Source organism: Vulpes lagopus, chromosome 4, assembly GCF_018345385.1.
Source record: "Vulpes lagopus strain Blue_001 chromosome 4, ASM1834538v1, whole genome shotgun sequence".
NCBI lineage: Eukaryota > Metazoa > Chordata > Mammalia > Carnivora > Canidae > Vulpes > Vulpes lagopus.
Genome location: NC_054827.1, coordinates 107342101 through 107356643, shown reverse-complemented (window position 1 = coordinate 107356643; position 14543 = coordinate 107342101). Strand labels below are relative to the sequence as shown.

At 37.3% G+C, this 14543-nt stretch overlaps 1 protein-coding gene across 5 annotated transcripts in view; it reads left to right on the top strand.

The window, feature by feature from the left end:
* The window catches only part of CHD2 (chromodomain helicase DNA binding protein 2), a 122081-nt gene that overhangs the window by 45360 nt on the left and 62178 nt on the right, over positions 1 to 14543 (top strand). For 4 of the 5 annotated variants that reach the window (XM_041752310.1, XM_041752311.1, XM_041752312.1 and 1 more), the window contains 7 exons: positions 32 to 132; positions 1133 to 1177; positions 1351 to 1529; positions 3461 to 3585; positions 6134 to 6350; positions 8188 to 8277; positions 9092 to 9282. In XM_041752310.1, coding sequence (XP_041608244.1) covers positions 32 to 132; positions 1133 to 1177; positions 1351 to 1529; positions 3461 to 3585; positions 6134 to 6350; positions 8188 to 8277; positions 9092 to 9282 — 948 coding nt within the window. Of the gene's footprint in view, positions 1 to 31; positions 133 to 1132; positions 1178 to 1350; positions 1530 to 3460; positions 3590 to 6133; positions 6351 to 8187; positions 8278 to 9091; positions 9283 to 14543 lie in introns of those variants that run through there. The other variant, XM_041752314.1, reaches the window with a different exon arrangement.

The following is a 14543-nucleotide window of genomic DNA, read 5'->3' as shown; positions in this document are numbered from 1 at the left end:
CTGGTATGCATTTTTTTTTTCTTCTGTGTAGGTTAGGAAAAGTTTCTCCTGAAGATGTGGAATATTTTAACTGCCAACAAGAGCTGGCCTCAGAGTTGAACAAACAGTATCAGATAGTCGAAAGAGTAATTGGTGAGCACATGGAAACTTACTTGAGCAGTGTTTGATCTCCATGAATAATGGCTTTTGGTTTTGGATAATGTAAATGACAAAATGCATTTTGCGGGCTTACTCTTTGAGACTAGATATTTTGAAGGAGAAGTTAACAAGATTTGCTGGTAAATTATGATTTGGGGCTTGAGAGATAGATGTTAGGGTGATATCAAGATTTTTGACCCAAGCAAACAGGAGAACAAATATTTACTGAAATGGAAAGATTAAGAGAAGAGCTGATTTTTGGAGTGAAAATCAAGAGCTTGGTTTGATATTTGTAAGTCTGCTTTACTTCTTAGTTGTCTAAGTGGGAATATTGTGAAGGCTGTAGCATATGTGAGCCTGGAGTTTCAATCTCTTAGTCTGTGCTGGGGATTTAAATTTGGAAATTTATCCGTGTATAAATAGTATGTAAAGCCTAAGATTTACTGAGAATATCAGAAATAGTATACATAGTGAGAATAGGAAGTCTGAGAACATTACAGGTTTTGGAAGACAGGGGGAAGCCCCAGGAGACAATAGCCAGTGAGATTGGAGTGGGTTTGGGGGAGTATATCCTGGAAGCCAAGTGATTCATGGGTTTGGGAAGGAGGAAATTCTGCTAGCCAAATGCCAGGAGGGCTAAGAGTTGATCCTTGAATTTGGCCCCAGGTGTGATGCTGGTGAAGTGGAACTGTGGAATGGTAGGGATGATGCAGGCCTGACTGGGGCGGGGGGGGGGGGGGGGGGGGGGAGGGGCTTTAAGAGAGAATGAGGGGGTACAGTGAGTAGAAATAAGTCTCCTGGGGAGTTTTGAGGTAAAGGGGAACAGAGGAATGGGGTAATTGTGACACAGAGCTGTGGGAGGACTGTGGTTTTTTGTTTTGTTTTGTTTTGTTTTTTAATGCAATATTGTATATTTGTGTTCTTACTCATAGGACCTAAAATGTCACTCTTTGTTATAGTGATAATTTTTTTATCTTATTTTCCATTTCTTTAGCTGTGAAGACAAGCAAATCTACACTGGGTCAGACAGATTTTCCAGGTGAGCAAGGGTTCTGGTTAATAAATGTTATTGAGCATTTAAGAGCAGTTCATGTTTTGCAGAATATTTACTGTTTTGCCAGGTGGCTTTTCAGTGGTTATATGTAAAACAGAATGTCACTCCTCCTCCTTTAATGACAGTTGGTAATTTACCAATTTTTGTATATGAAATAGCTCACAGTCGGAAGCCGGCGCCTTCAAATGAACCTGAGTATCTATGCAAATGGATGGGACTGCCATATTCAGAGTGCAGCTGGGAAGATGAAGCCTTGATTGGCAAGAAGTTCCAGAGCTGCATTGACAGCTTCCATAGTCGGAACAACTCAAAAACCATCCCAACAAGAGAATGCAAGGTGTGGTGATTGCTGGCTTTTGATTTTCCAGGGGAAAGAGGTGTTAATAGAAAGGGTTGGTCACATAGATATTTTATTGGGAAGAGAAAATAGTACAAACCTAAATGATAGTTCCCGTTTTGAAGTGAAAGAAGTTGAATTAACCTCAACATCACAGTAAAAAAAAAACAGGGAGAGCATGAGTTGTATAATGGCTTTGCTGACCTCTTTATTCTTAAAATCCACACATCCAGGTATGTCTAATTGGAAATCATGTACAGGATATTTGAAAAAGATTAAGCACTTTAAATAGAAGGGACAGGAATGAGGAGAGGATTTAAATTCTCAGAGCCTAAATAGATATGGTCCTTTATTTAGATTTATTTATTTAGATTGATCGCACGTATGCTTTCCCTTCATTGGAATCCATTCCACGTATTAAAAAATGTGCCTCCGTAGTAAAAGTCTATTAAGACATGGGCTCTGTCTCTGAGAAGTTGACATCCAGTTCATGGCACCAAACCTCCATCTGTGAACTGCTGTGTGTAATTAAGGGGGCAGTGAGTGTAATAAATAATTGGTGTCAGAGAAGTAGAGAGGCAGAGTCACTGAGCTCCAGTAGTCCTTGAGGTTTTAAAGAGCTAAAGAGGAGGTTGTGGTACTTGAACTTTCCTGGTCCTTGAGGAATGGGTGAGTGCTGGACAGACAGACAAAAGGGGGCCCAGGTTATTACCCTCCCATGAAGGATGCAGGAGAAGGATACACTTTGGGTGGGAAGGGAGGAAGGTGATGTTGACGAGTGCATTTAAGTCGAGTGTGTATGTCTTGAATAACTTGAAAAGTAATTTGAACTTTATCCTGTGGGCATTGATGTGAGAAGAGCAGCTGCATAAAAAACGAGTTAGAAAGCTCCATCTCAAAGGAGTGTGCAGGAAACTCTGGAGGAGGCTCTTAGAAAAGCCAGAAGGTCCAGCCAAGAAGATGCCATAGAAGTCCTCCATTAGGGAGGAATAGTGTAAGGATAAGGGAAGTGCCATGGGATGAAAGGATCAGATGGGAGAAGCATTATGGGGGAGACTTGGCAGAAGTGGATACAGTGTTCAGTGTATCGAGCACGAGGAGTCAGATTCGATTTGCTGCCTGGTGTCACAGAGGAGAGCTGTGATGATGAGTAATCACCTTATCAAACTGCTAGGATGACACTCCATGTAATAGCATGCGGATTCCACAGAGCCCTACTCTTCAGGGAAATACTCCCTGAAGAAAGACTTCATGGCCAAAGAACTTTGGAAAGCATTCCTAAATGAATTTTTCCTGTAAATTCACAATATGCACAAGCATTTTAGACATGGGAAAGGCACAAGTAATGAAATCAGTGTAACCTATTACATTGTTTCCCACATGGATTTAGCCACAGAGTCCATATTTTGTACAAACCATAGAGACGTGGCCTTACTAGACTGCATGGTTCTTCATGTCCTTTTCATTAGAAAAACCAAACTTGCACACTGGGGGTTCCAACTAGGTGGAGGCTGCTTTTCAGGATTTGCAAATGCTATCATGGTACAGTTCTGCTGGGTTTAGTGTATAGAGACTTTCCCAGAGGTGGTGTTTTGTACGGTTTAGAAGGAGATAATGTAAAAGTGATAGTATAGCGTTCCTTGTTGTATGATAGAGATGATATAAAACGAGTGCTGTGTAATTTTGTTCATGGACTGATTTCAGGACCAGGAGCATGTGAACCAAAAACTATTTGGGATGCATCTGGCTTTGGGAATACAGACCACAACGGAAGGAGGTGGGGTAGGCTGGGTTGGGTGGTTGGTGATGCAGATATGAAATTTAAACATTTGTGCTATGGTTCAGAACACATAAATCACAGCTAGCATTTTATATAGGAATAGCAAGAAAGTCTTCTTCAGACCTGGACTTTGTTAATTTTTGTTTTTCAGGCCTTGAAGCAGAGACCACGATTTGTGGCTTTAAAGAAACAGCCGACATATTTAGGAGGGGAGAATCTGGAGCTCCGTGATTATCAGCTAGAAGGTCTCAACTGGCTTGCTCATTCCTGGTGCAAGTAGGTAGAAAAAGACGTTTGACATTTTCTTTACAGTTTCTGACTTCTTTATTGTTAAGTACAAATAATTACTTCTTTGTTTCTTTGTGTATTACAGAAACAAAAAGTATGTGATTGAGGGAAAGCTTTTCTAGGAGTTTATAGAAGTATGTAATAACCATTTTAATCTGAAGTAAATAGTACTTGGTTAATTAGTTGGGGCTAATTTGTCATAGCCAGAGACCTACATCATAACATGTTATTCATGGGTATAGATAGCAAGATAGTTTGCCCAGATCTTTAATGTAGAAGGAGAATGAAGAAAATGTCTGTTTTCCACTCATTTTCCTTCTAGGCCAGGGAAACCTTTGACTTAATGTCCTGTGGCCATGCTGAAGAATAGTGTGAAATTTGCCTTCCTGATATTGCTGTACATGCTGTTTAGGGAAAAGTCTGGTTGAATCTATAAAATTATTCTTTCTTCTTTTAACAAAACCATCTTAATCTTAAAAAAGAAAAAGCTGTGATGATAGCGTTAGAAGTTTAAAGATACTTTGAGACAGTACTCATGAATTTCATTCATCAGTTCAGTTGCAATTCGTAGTCTCTGATTACTGTGTCTGAGGGGTCCCAGAGGTGTTTTCATTTCATTTCCCTGCTCTCACAGGGTATATACAATGTGAGAAGTACCTGAATGCCTGCCTACAAACTCATTCACCTACATGCAGCTCTTAATTTCTTCAGTGTTTTATAGTAAAGCAGAAATTCTTGTTTGAGAGTTAAACTGCAGCCTGAAAATAAAAACGTGTGAGCAGCTTTTCTCGATGCCAGAAAAGTGGTTTCTAGTTAGGGATAAATATACAGTGTCTGCTTCCCAATCCAACCACCTCTGTGTCCTATAAAACCTAATGCAGTATCTGACAGGAACATGAGAGCTCTTGAGATTCTGTTTGCATGACTAAGAATGTGTATCTCATAGAATTATTCTAAATTGTTTGAAAATGGGTTTGGTTTCAGAGAATAGTGAGACCTACTCTTCCTTTAGGATAGTTATAAGGCTAGGTGGAACCTCAAGCTATGTCTCCTGACCCTCTTATGAAGGCTCCTAGGAACGAAGATGTCATGTACCTGATTCATAGTTCTACTTGTTTCTGTGGAGTCCTTGGCTAGCTTTCTCTACTTCCATCTGAACAATTCAGAGTCAGCTGAACAGGCCCAAGAAGTCGTTGGGCCCTGGTCATAGGAACTTTATGTTAAATAGTATGCTGTATTAGCTTAGTTTTAGAAAAATGGGCAGATGATTTCAAGTCTCTTATAATATGTATATACAAACAGTGGTAGCTTGCTAGGGAGAGGAAATGTTGGAGGAAATGAGGTTAGTTGCTCCCCGCCGGAAGGGTGAGAGAAAGAGGAGGGAAATTACTCAAAGGGACATACTATGTCTGAATAGTGCATAAAATAGGTCAACCTGATTATAGAAAGGTATGGCTCCTCCTTTTCCCTTCCCCCAGTATATTTTTGACTTTGTTCTTTCCCTCTAAAATTAGCTATTCTGTGGAACATACAATGTATTTTTAAAAATTTAATCTCTTCTTGGTAAATAGAATGTCTTGTTTTTCTAATCAGTTCTCTTTAACTTGCATATTACTTTCAGTTCTTTCTGGTTCATTGATTAAGCACTTGTTAGTATTTGTAAACCTTCATAGCCTGATTTTCAACAGTCTCTTAATGTTTGTAGCCTTTTGCCATATATCTATTCCTAATTCCATGCCAAATGGGTTGTTTTCTGTTTCCTGAACATACTTCCTACTCTGGCCATTGCTTGAGTGTTTTTCTTCTATCTGGAAAATCCTCTCCTGTTAGTATCCAGTTGAAATCTAGACTGTCTCCTAGAGCAGTGTTTCTCAAAATGTAGTCCAAGGAATACATCTGCATCAGAATATCCAGAAGTATCTGTAAAAGTACAGATCCCTGAGCCCTTTCCCAGATATTTTCATTTGGTAGGTGTAAGTGGATTCAGAAATCTGATCTGTAGCCTGCCTACCTTTCCTGTAGACTGTCCTGTATCTAAAACAAGCTCCATGCCCTACAGCACATGTGCCTAGGGAGTTGCGTGTGTAGCATTAAACAGTCCAGTGGCATGTAGTGGAATGGGTGGATGATTTGGGCAGAGACACAGGACTGTCAGGCTGTAGGGTTCACCAGCAGTGGTGAATAGCCAGTTTGCTTCTGCTTTCTGTAATGCTGAAACCCAAGGTCCTGTTCCTGGACACCCCAATATAATAAAATCTGCCTGCTCTGTTACAAGGAAAGAAAGACCAAAATGCAAGGTAAAGAATATAGTCTGAATAAGGTCTCATAGTAATCCAAATTTGGTTATACTCTGATCACTTGTTACTTTTCCTGTTGTATAGCTTCTGCTTTCTTCTTATGCAGGAGAGGAAATAAATTTGAGGCTTGGATGGAATCGGTGCCTTGATTGGTGAATTGTGAGGCATTGGCTTCTTTGCTGTGTGTGTGTGTGTGAACTAATGATTTTGTTTTGTTTTGTTTTTTTCTCTTTCTGCAGAAGTAACAGTGTAATCCTTGCTGATGAAATGGGCCTAGGAAAGACCATCCAGACCATATCATTCCTCTCCTACCTGTTCCACCAACACCAGCTGTATGGCCCCTTTCTTATAGTCGTCCCTTTATCCACCCTCACCTCATGGCAGAGGGAGTTTGAAATCTGGGCACCAGAGATTAACGTAGTGGTTTACATAGGTGACCTGATGAGCAGAAATACGGTGTGTAAACAAAAAGAATTGGGATAGAATCTGTGTTATAAATGTATTTTGGAAATTGACCTGAAATCGTTATAGTCTTCAGTAACACTATGATTCTGACACTGTGCTATGTCCCCAATGTTGGGAGATTTATGTATCACAAAAGTGCAACTCAGATGTTCTTTAAAACATGCTGACTGCTTTAAAGGAAAGCTACGGCAGTACATAAATGGGAATCTCTTTTAGTTGGATTGCTGTAGTTTTTTCTTCTGTCTTTTGTATTTCTAAGACCACTTTATTTATAAATGAATAATGTAATGTATTTGTGGAAGGTTGATATTTTTGCTGTTTGAGCAGAGACCTACTACTAAAACCAAGTTCTTATAGTTGATTTCCCAGCCTTTTAAAATAGTGAGGTTGTAGAACTTGAAAGAATAAAGAGAAAGGAGAATGAGCCATTCTAGGGCTATAAAAATGAGAATTATTTGTCTGTTTTCAACCTTAACATGAGCTTCAGGAACTTAGAACATGGAAGGTTGAGTTGATCTCTGTTTAGCAAATCATTTCTTCATAATGACTGACTTATTCAAAAGCACCTGTTAATATGCGAGGACCTGTGCTGCGTGCTTTGTGTATATTAGCTGTAACCCTCGTGATTTTCCTCCAAGTAGATGGTGCTTTCTAACCAATTGATGAAGAAAAAGGACTCCGAGAGTTTAACACTTGTCCCCACCATCTAGGATGTGGCAGAGCTGGGGTCTGGACAGAGAAGTGTCTGGTCCCAGACCTTTGCTCTTTTGTTCTGTGTGAAGTTAGAGTAAACTGTTTCTAGTAGACTGCTTATCACAAGAGCAAACAATCAGGAATCCTCAGACCTTTAAAAGAGATGTTATGTATTATGCTTTTTGAAATTTATTTTTTATTAAATATTTTCATTCAAATTGTCTAACCTAAACCTTGGCAGATTTCACTGCTCTAATTTTGAGTTTCTAAAAAAATTGCAGTTCTTAGCTGTGCTAATCCATTTGTTAGCCATTACAAAAGGAAAAAAACCTCAGATTATGCAAAATGGCTTCAAGCAGTGCATTCACAGGTGAAGACAAAGTGAACTCTGAAAATTTGTAGAGTCAGGGTAGTTTCCTATGTGGACTCCTCCAATCCTCCTTTTCTTTGTTCTTTCTGCCCACTTGCTAGTGATCACCTGCACACACTCCTTGTCCTGTTCTCCGATCCATACAAACTGCGGGAGCTTTTTCTTGGGCCATTGTGCTTGCTGGAGCTCATTACACTGCAGTATGAATGTGTTAGTTTTGTGTTCCTTTACATTGACATTATTTTCACTCATTAAATTGCATTTTCATCCTAAACCCTTCTTTCCCTTTTTCTTGGAGGCCACATCTTTCTGCTCTAGATTAATGACATTTCTGACTGAGCCAGAGGTTGGGATTTGTTCTACTTGTTAATAAAAGTATTGCCTTACCAAAGAGCAAAGAATAATAAAATATCCTTAAGAAAATTAACATTCAGGGAGATCACTAGATAAGTTCAAGTCACCAGGGTTTAGTTGTAGTTGCAGTGAGGTTTTTTGGTCAAATGTGTTGGGGCAGGGGTAGGGGTTGATGACAGTTTATTTGAATTCTCACAGTAAAGTTTTTGCTGCTCAGTGAGTGATCTTTTTATTCTCTACTGCTTAATATTTTGGTTGCCTAGGTCAATTTAGAATGTATAAAATATTCATTAAATTCTACTCAGGTTTATTTTTTATTTGGCATGTTTCTGTTGCATTTGTCACAAGACTGCTGGTGATCTAGAAAAGTAAAAGTAGAAATTGTATCTTAATTACTGGTTTCTCTTCTAGATACGGGAATATGAATGGATTCATTCTCAGACTAAAAGACTGAAGTTCAATGCACTTATAACAACATATGAGATCCTCTTAAAAGATAAGGTGTGTAATTTTGTAGTGTGACTTGTGGAAATGGCGGGGCCTGTGCTTCCCACTTGCCATGTTACTTTTATTTATTTAAAAAAGCAAACCGTGAACAAGCAATCTGCAAAGAATATTAAGGTTGTAAATAAAAATCAGAACCTTACAGTTGAAGGGGACTTTAGATCACATCTAACAGGATGAAAGGGTATTGAGGCCAGTAACTTACCTGAGCGCCATCCTGGGCATTTCCCATCATATCATTGTCAAGCAATTTTCCCACAATAGATGATGTGAATGGTCTCTGTGAAGAGGACAGAAAAATGAAGGTTTTTACACCATCTCCTTTCTACAGTTACTAAGAAATGTATGTGGCAGGTGGTTCCATTGGTGACAATAAGTGTAAATGAGTTCAATTTGGTGGCTCTTAAGTGTTTCTGTGCTTCAGGGTTGGGGTGGAGAATAGGCAGAGAAGAATCTTATTTAAGGAGAGACTGCAAAATCATGTTGTTTTTTTTTTTTTTGTATTGTTTTTGCCCAGCATACCAATTTTTGTGTTCTTGCTGTGGGGCATGCAGCAACACTTGGCATAAAAGACTCCCTTTTCCCCCTGAATAACTCAAAAGTGATGGTGGTGATATGCTCTTCTGAGTAGACACCAATCTGGCCAAAAACAGAATAAACAGAGCAGTCCTAATATAATTTAAATATGTGAAGAATAAATGTTTCTATGTATACCTTTGTGATGGTATTTGTACAGAGATAATTAACAGTTGAAAGTACTTTTGGGTTCCCTTCTGACCTGGTGGCTCGTTCTGTTTTGTTTTTACTTTAGACTGTGCTGGGCAGTATTAACTGGGCCTTTCTGGGAGTGGATGAAGCCCATCGGTTGAAGAATGATGACTCTTTATTGTATAAAACTCTGATTGATTTCAAGTCCCACCATAGGCTCCTGATTACGGGGACCCCTCTTCAGAATTCCCTCAAAGAGCTCTGGTCCTTGCTGCACTTTATTATGCCGGAGAAGTAAGCTCCTTCCTGTGTATTTCGAAAGATGCAGAATGTCTGAAATGCCAATGCTTCTTAACTTTTTAAAAATAGACCTTAGGGAAAACAGATGGCATGATTTGGGGACAGCAAAACATTAAACTGGTGCAGGAACAAAATTAGTAAAATGTTCCATAATAAATGGTAGGAGGCACAGAATTGAGCATGTCAAGGAGGAAAGCCTGTTACCTAGCAGATGTAAATCAATCACTTAATGCTTTGGGGAAATAATTGGTAAATAGGTAACCTCAGACCTTCTCCCTATTCTTATAAGGTAATCAGTAATTGAAATGAAGTATATAAGATACACAGTCTGATAGCATTAATATCTTAAACCCAAAGCTTTGATAACAGAAGCCATCAGCATTGTGTATTATTCAGATCTTTAACTTATTAAGGAATCATGGAATGTCTTTTATTGAGAAGATTTTTATGGGAGAGATGATATGCACGTTTCTTAAAACTTACCCAGTGGTATTCAGTGATCCTTGGCATGAATTCTAAATTTGTTACCTTAACTTGGAAGACCCTGCCCCATGTGGTCCTTCATAGTACTCTGACTCATCCCATCCCGCTTTGTTCACCACTCCTTCTGCTTCAGCCAGTCTGTCATCTCTCTGTACCTGTAGTGTGCCACGGCCCTGCCACTCTCTGTCTGCAATGTTCTCCCTCCTCCTCATCTTCACATGGCCGTCTTGTCTTAACATTTTTGCCTCAGCCTATATGACCACCTCCTTTTAGATGTCTCCTCAGACCACCTAACTGAAGCTGCCTGTGGGACAGGCATGTCACCCTACCCTGTTTATTTTCTTCACAGCACCTCCCTTTCCTCATTTCTTCCTCGTTCACTTCATGTCATTAAATTACATATCAGGGGGCAGCTCTGGTGGCTCAGAGGTTTAGTGCCACCTTCAACCCAGGGCGTGATCCTGGAGTCCCAGGATCGAGTCCCACGTCAGGCTTCCTGCATGGAGCCTGCTTCTCCCTCTGCCTGTGTCTCTGCCTCTCTCTCTGTATCTCTCATGAATAAATAAATAAAATCTTAACAAATTTTTTTTTTACGTATCAGAAGCATCAGGGATCTTGTTTACGTAATTCGTTGATGGTCTGTGTGGCCTGGAGTAGTTTCTGGTATGCAGTAAACGGTCAAGGGTTGTCCAATTGACAGGGAAATGCTCCACAATTTTTTTATTTTAACTCAGAAAAGATTTGAGTGCGTACTATGTGCCATAAACTGAGCAAGGCGTTTTGGATAGTGTAATTAAAACCATAAAGGAGGCCCCTTCCCCCATGTGTTGTTAACGTTTTGTAAACACTGTTGAGATAGTTTACATACCATAAGATACATGACTGTGAGTATACAATTCAGTATTTTTTAGTAAATTTCTGGAGTTGTGCACCCATCATTATCTAGTTTTAGAATACTTTCTTCACCCAGAAAAGTTCCCTCTTGTCTGTAGTTAATTTCTGCTTCTACCTCTAGCCTTAGGCAATCACTAATTGACTTTCATCTCTAGAGATTTAACTTTTCTAGAAATTTCATATAAATGGAGTCCTAATACGTAGTCTTTTGTTTTTGGCTTGTTTCATTTAGCATAATATTTTTGAGATTTACCTGTGTCACAGAATTTATCAGGAGTTAGTCTCTTAAAATTGAGTACTATTCTTTCATATGTTTGTCCAGTCACCAGTTGATGGGCATTTTGGTTGCTTTAGTTTGGGCCTGTTGTGTCTGTGTGTGGACATGTGTTTTTATTTATCTTCATTAGAACTTTTGAAATTGCCGGTTGTTTGGAAAGTATGTGTTTAACTTAAGCTACCAGGCGAGGCTGTTTTCCTGTTGCCATTCCCACCATAAATGTCTGAATTTTTAGTTTCTCTGTATTATCACCAAAACTTGGTGTATTGTCAGTCTTTTGGATTTTGGTGATTCTGGTAGGAGTGTAGTGATACCTCATTGTGGCTTAGAATTGCATTTTTACAATGACTAATAATGTTGAACATTTTTTCATGTATTCATTCGCCATTTGTGTATCTTTGGTGAAATGTCTGTGTAATTAAATTATGTTGTTTCATGAGTTGAAGAGGTCCTTCCTTGTATTCCAGATTCAGTACTTTATGATTTGCAAGTATTTTGTTCCAGTCTGGCTTGTCTCTTTTCTTAATGTTGTCTTTTGAAGAGCAAAAAGTCTGTTAATTTGATAAAGTATAATCTTACCAATCTTACCAATTTTTTTAATGGATTCTGCTTAATGTCCTATAAAATAATATAATATATATATTATATATTTATATATTGTATTATTATAATATATATTATTATATAATATATTATATATTATATATTTATATATTTATGTATATAAATATATATAATATAAAATAATATATTTGCTCAACCTACAGTTACAAAGACTTTATTCTTTATTTTCTTATAGGAATTTTAATTCTTATGCTTAGGTCTCTGTTCTGTTTTAGCATTATTTTTTGTTGATAGGGTAAAGTATGAGGACTTAAGGTCATTTTTTTGCAGTGGGATTTTGGAAGTTGTCCTAGTGCCATTTGTTGAAAATAACCTTTCTTTATTGAATTGCCTTGATACTGTTGTTGAAAATCAGTTGAGATCATGAATGTAAGGTTCTATTTGTGGTTTATCAGTTTTGATCTACTGATATGTATTTCTGCCCTTAATGCTGATGCCTCACTGTCTTGATTACTATGGCTGTATACTGTTTTTTTAAATGGTGAAATATAAATTAAATTTTGTTCCTCTTTACCAAAATTATTTTGGCTATTCTAGATCCTTTGTATTCCCAAAGGCATTTTAGGATCAGCTTGTTAATTTCGGAAAGGAAAAAAGTTCTGCTAGAATTTGGTAGGCATTGTGTTGAATAGAGATACTGATTTAGAGAGAATTATCATCTTAACAGTATTGAGCCTTCTAAGCTATCATCACAGAAAGTTTCCTGTTTATGTAGATCTTTTGTAATTTTTCTCAATAGTGTCTAATAGTTTTCAGTGTATAAGTCTTATATACTTCTTTTGTTAAATTTATTCCTACTTATTTTGATTTTAAGTGGAATTGTTTTTTTTATCTAATGTTCAGATTGTAATAGAGTAACTGAGTTTTGTCTTTTTTAAAAAATATTTTATTTTTTTATTCATGAGAGACAGAAAGAGGCAGAGACATAGGCAGAGGGAGAAGCAGGCTCCATGAAGGGAGCCCAATGTGGGATTCAATCCTGGGACTCTGGGATTGCGCTCCTGAGCCAAGGCAGACGCTCAACTGCTGAGCCACCCAGGCATCCCAAGTACCTGAGTGTTTATTAGCTATCTTATATCCTATGAACTTGCAAAAATTCAACTGTATTTGTTATTGTTTGTTTATTTCTTAGTGTTTTTTTGGATATAGGATCACACCTCCAAGTAAAAGAAGTTATGCTTTTACAATGTGGATGGATGCTTCTTATTTCCTGGCCTGTGGTATTTATTCTCTGTAACATCCATGTTGAATATAGTTGGGAACAGGATGTTAGCTGTAGAATTTTTGTAAATACCTTTTTGGGCTTGAGGACATTTTCTTCCAAGGTTTTGAGAGTTTTTATAATGAATAAGTGTTGGATTTTGTCACATGGCATTTTTTTTCCTGGGTCTATTAAAATGACTATGGTTTTTGTTCTTTCTTCTGCCTATATGGTATATTATATTAGTTACTTTATGGATTTTAAGACAACCTCTCATTCCTGTGATATATCTGACTTAGTCATGATGTTGTATCCTTTTAATGTGTTTCTAGATTCATTTTGCTACTGTTTTGTTAAAGACTGTTGGATCTGTGTGTGTGTTTAATACTTTATTGACCACTTAATCAAAGGCAAGCATCTGTGTTTTTTGATGGATATTAGTCTCTAGTTCTATGCCTGCCTGTGTGATGTCTGCCTGGCTTTGGTATCAGGATAATAGAATGAATTGGAAAATGTTCATTCTTCCTTTATTTTCTGAAAGAATTCATTAGGATTGGTATTACTTCTTAAAATATTTGATAGGATTCATCTGTGTAGCCTTGTGGGCCCTATCTTTTCTTTGTGGGAAAACTGACTAATTCAGTTTCTAGTTACAGATCTATTCAGGTTTTCTGTCTGTTTCTTCATTTAGTTTTGTTAATCTGTGTCTCTAAGAATTTGTCCATTTTGTCTAAGTTGTCTGATTTATTGGCATAATCTCATAGTGTTTCTTCATGATCCTTTTACTTTTGAAGGATATATTGTGATCTCAGTAAGTTTTGATTGTGGTAATTTGTGTCTTGCCTTTTTTTCTTGGTCATTTCAGGTAAGGGTTTAACAATCTGAAGAAGGATATTTCAAAGAAACCAACTTTTGACTTTATTTTGTTTTGTTTTGTATTTCACAAATTTCTGTTCTCATCCTTATTGTCTTTTATTTAATGTTCTCATTTTCTTTTTTCTTTAGGTGGAAGCTTAGATTATTGATGTAAGGCTTTTTTTCCTTTTTCCTAATATAGGTGTTTAATGGTGTAGGTTACCTTCTCTGTGCTGCTTTAGCAGCATTCAGCGAATGTCGATACATGTGTTTTTGGCTTTCATTCAGTTTTCATCTGTTTTCTCTTGTGATTACTTCTTTGGTGCATGGGTTTGTTTTAAGTGTGTTGGTTAATTAAAAATATTTAGATACTTCCCAAATGATTCATAATTTAATTTTGTCTTATTGAACGTGTTTTAAATGAATTTACTGTTACTTGTTATATTGTCTGGTATGTTTCCTATTTTGGAGAATGTTCTTTGTGTACTTGAAAAGAAGAATATTTTGCTTTCCTAGGGTAGAATTTGTTATATTAACTTCGTTAATAAATAGTTTTACTCAAGTCTTACATACCTTTTTTAAAATTTATTTTTTACATGCCTTTGCTGACTTCATGTCTAGTTCTCTCTAATATTGACAGTTAAACATTTAGATATATAATTATAGTTGTTGAGTGATCTACTTCTTTCGGTTCTGTGAGATTTTCTTTCATGTATTTTGAGGGGTTTGTGTGTTAGGTTTGTGCACATTTGGAATTGTTCTATGTTTTTGATGTATTAATCTTTTTTCAGGAAATGTCTCTTTATCTCTAGTAATATTTCTTGTTCCTTAGATCTATTTTGTGTGATATGACAGCTCTTTAGTTCTCTTTTGGTAACTGTTTGCATGGTATACTGTTTTCCATCACTTTACTTTCAACTA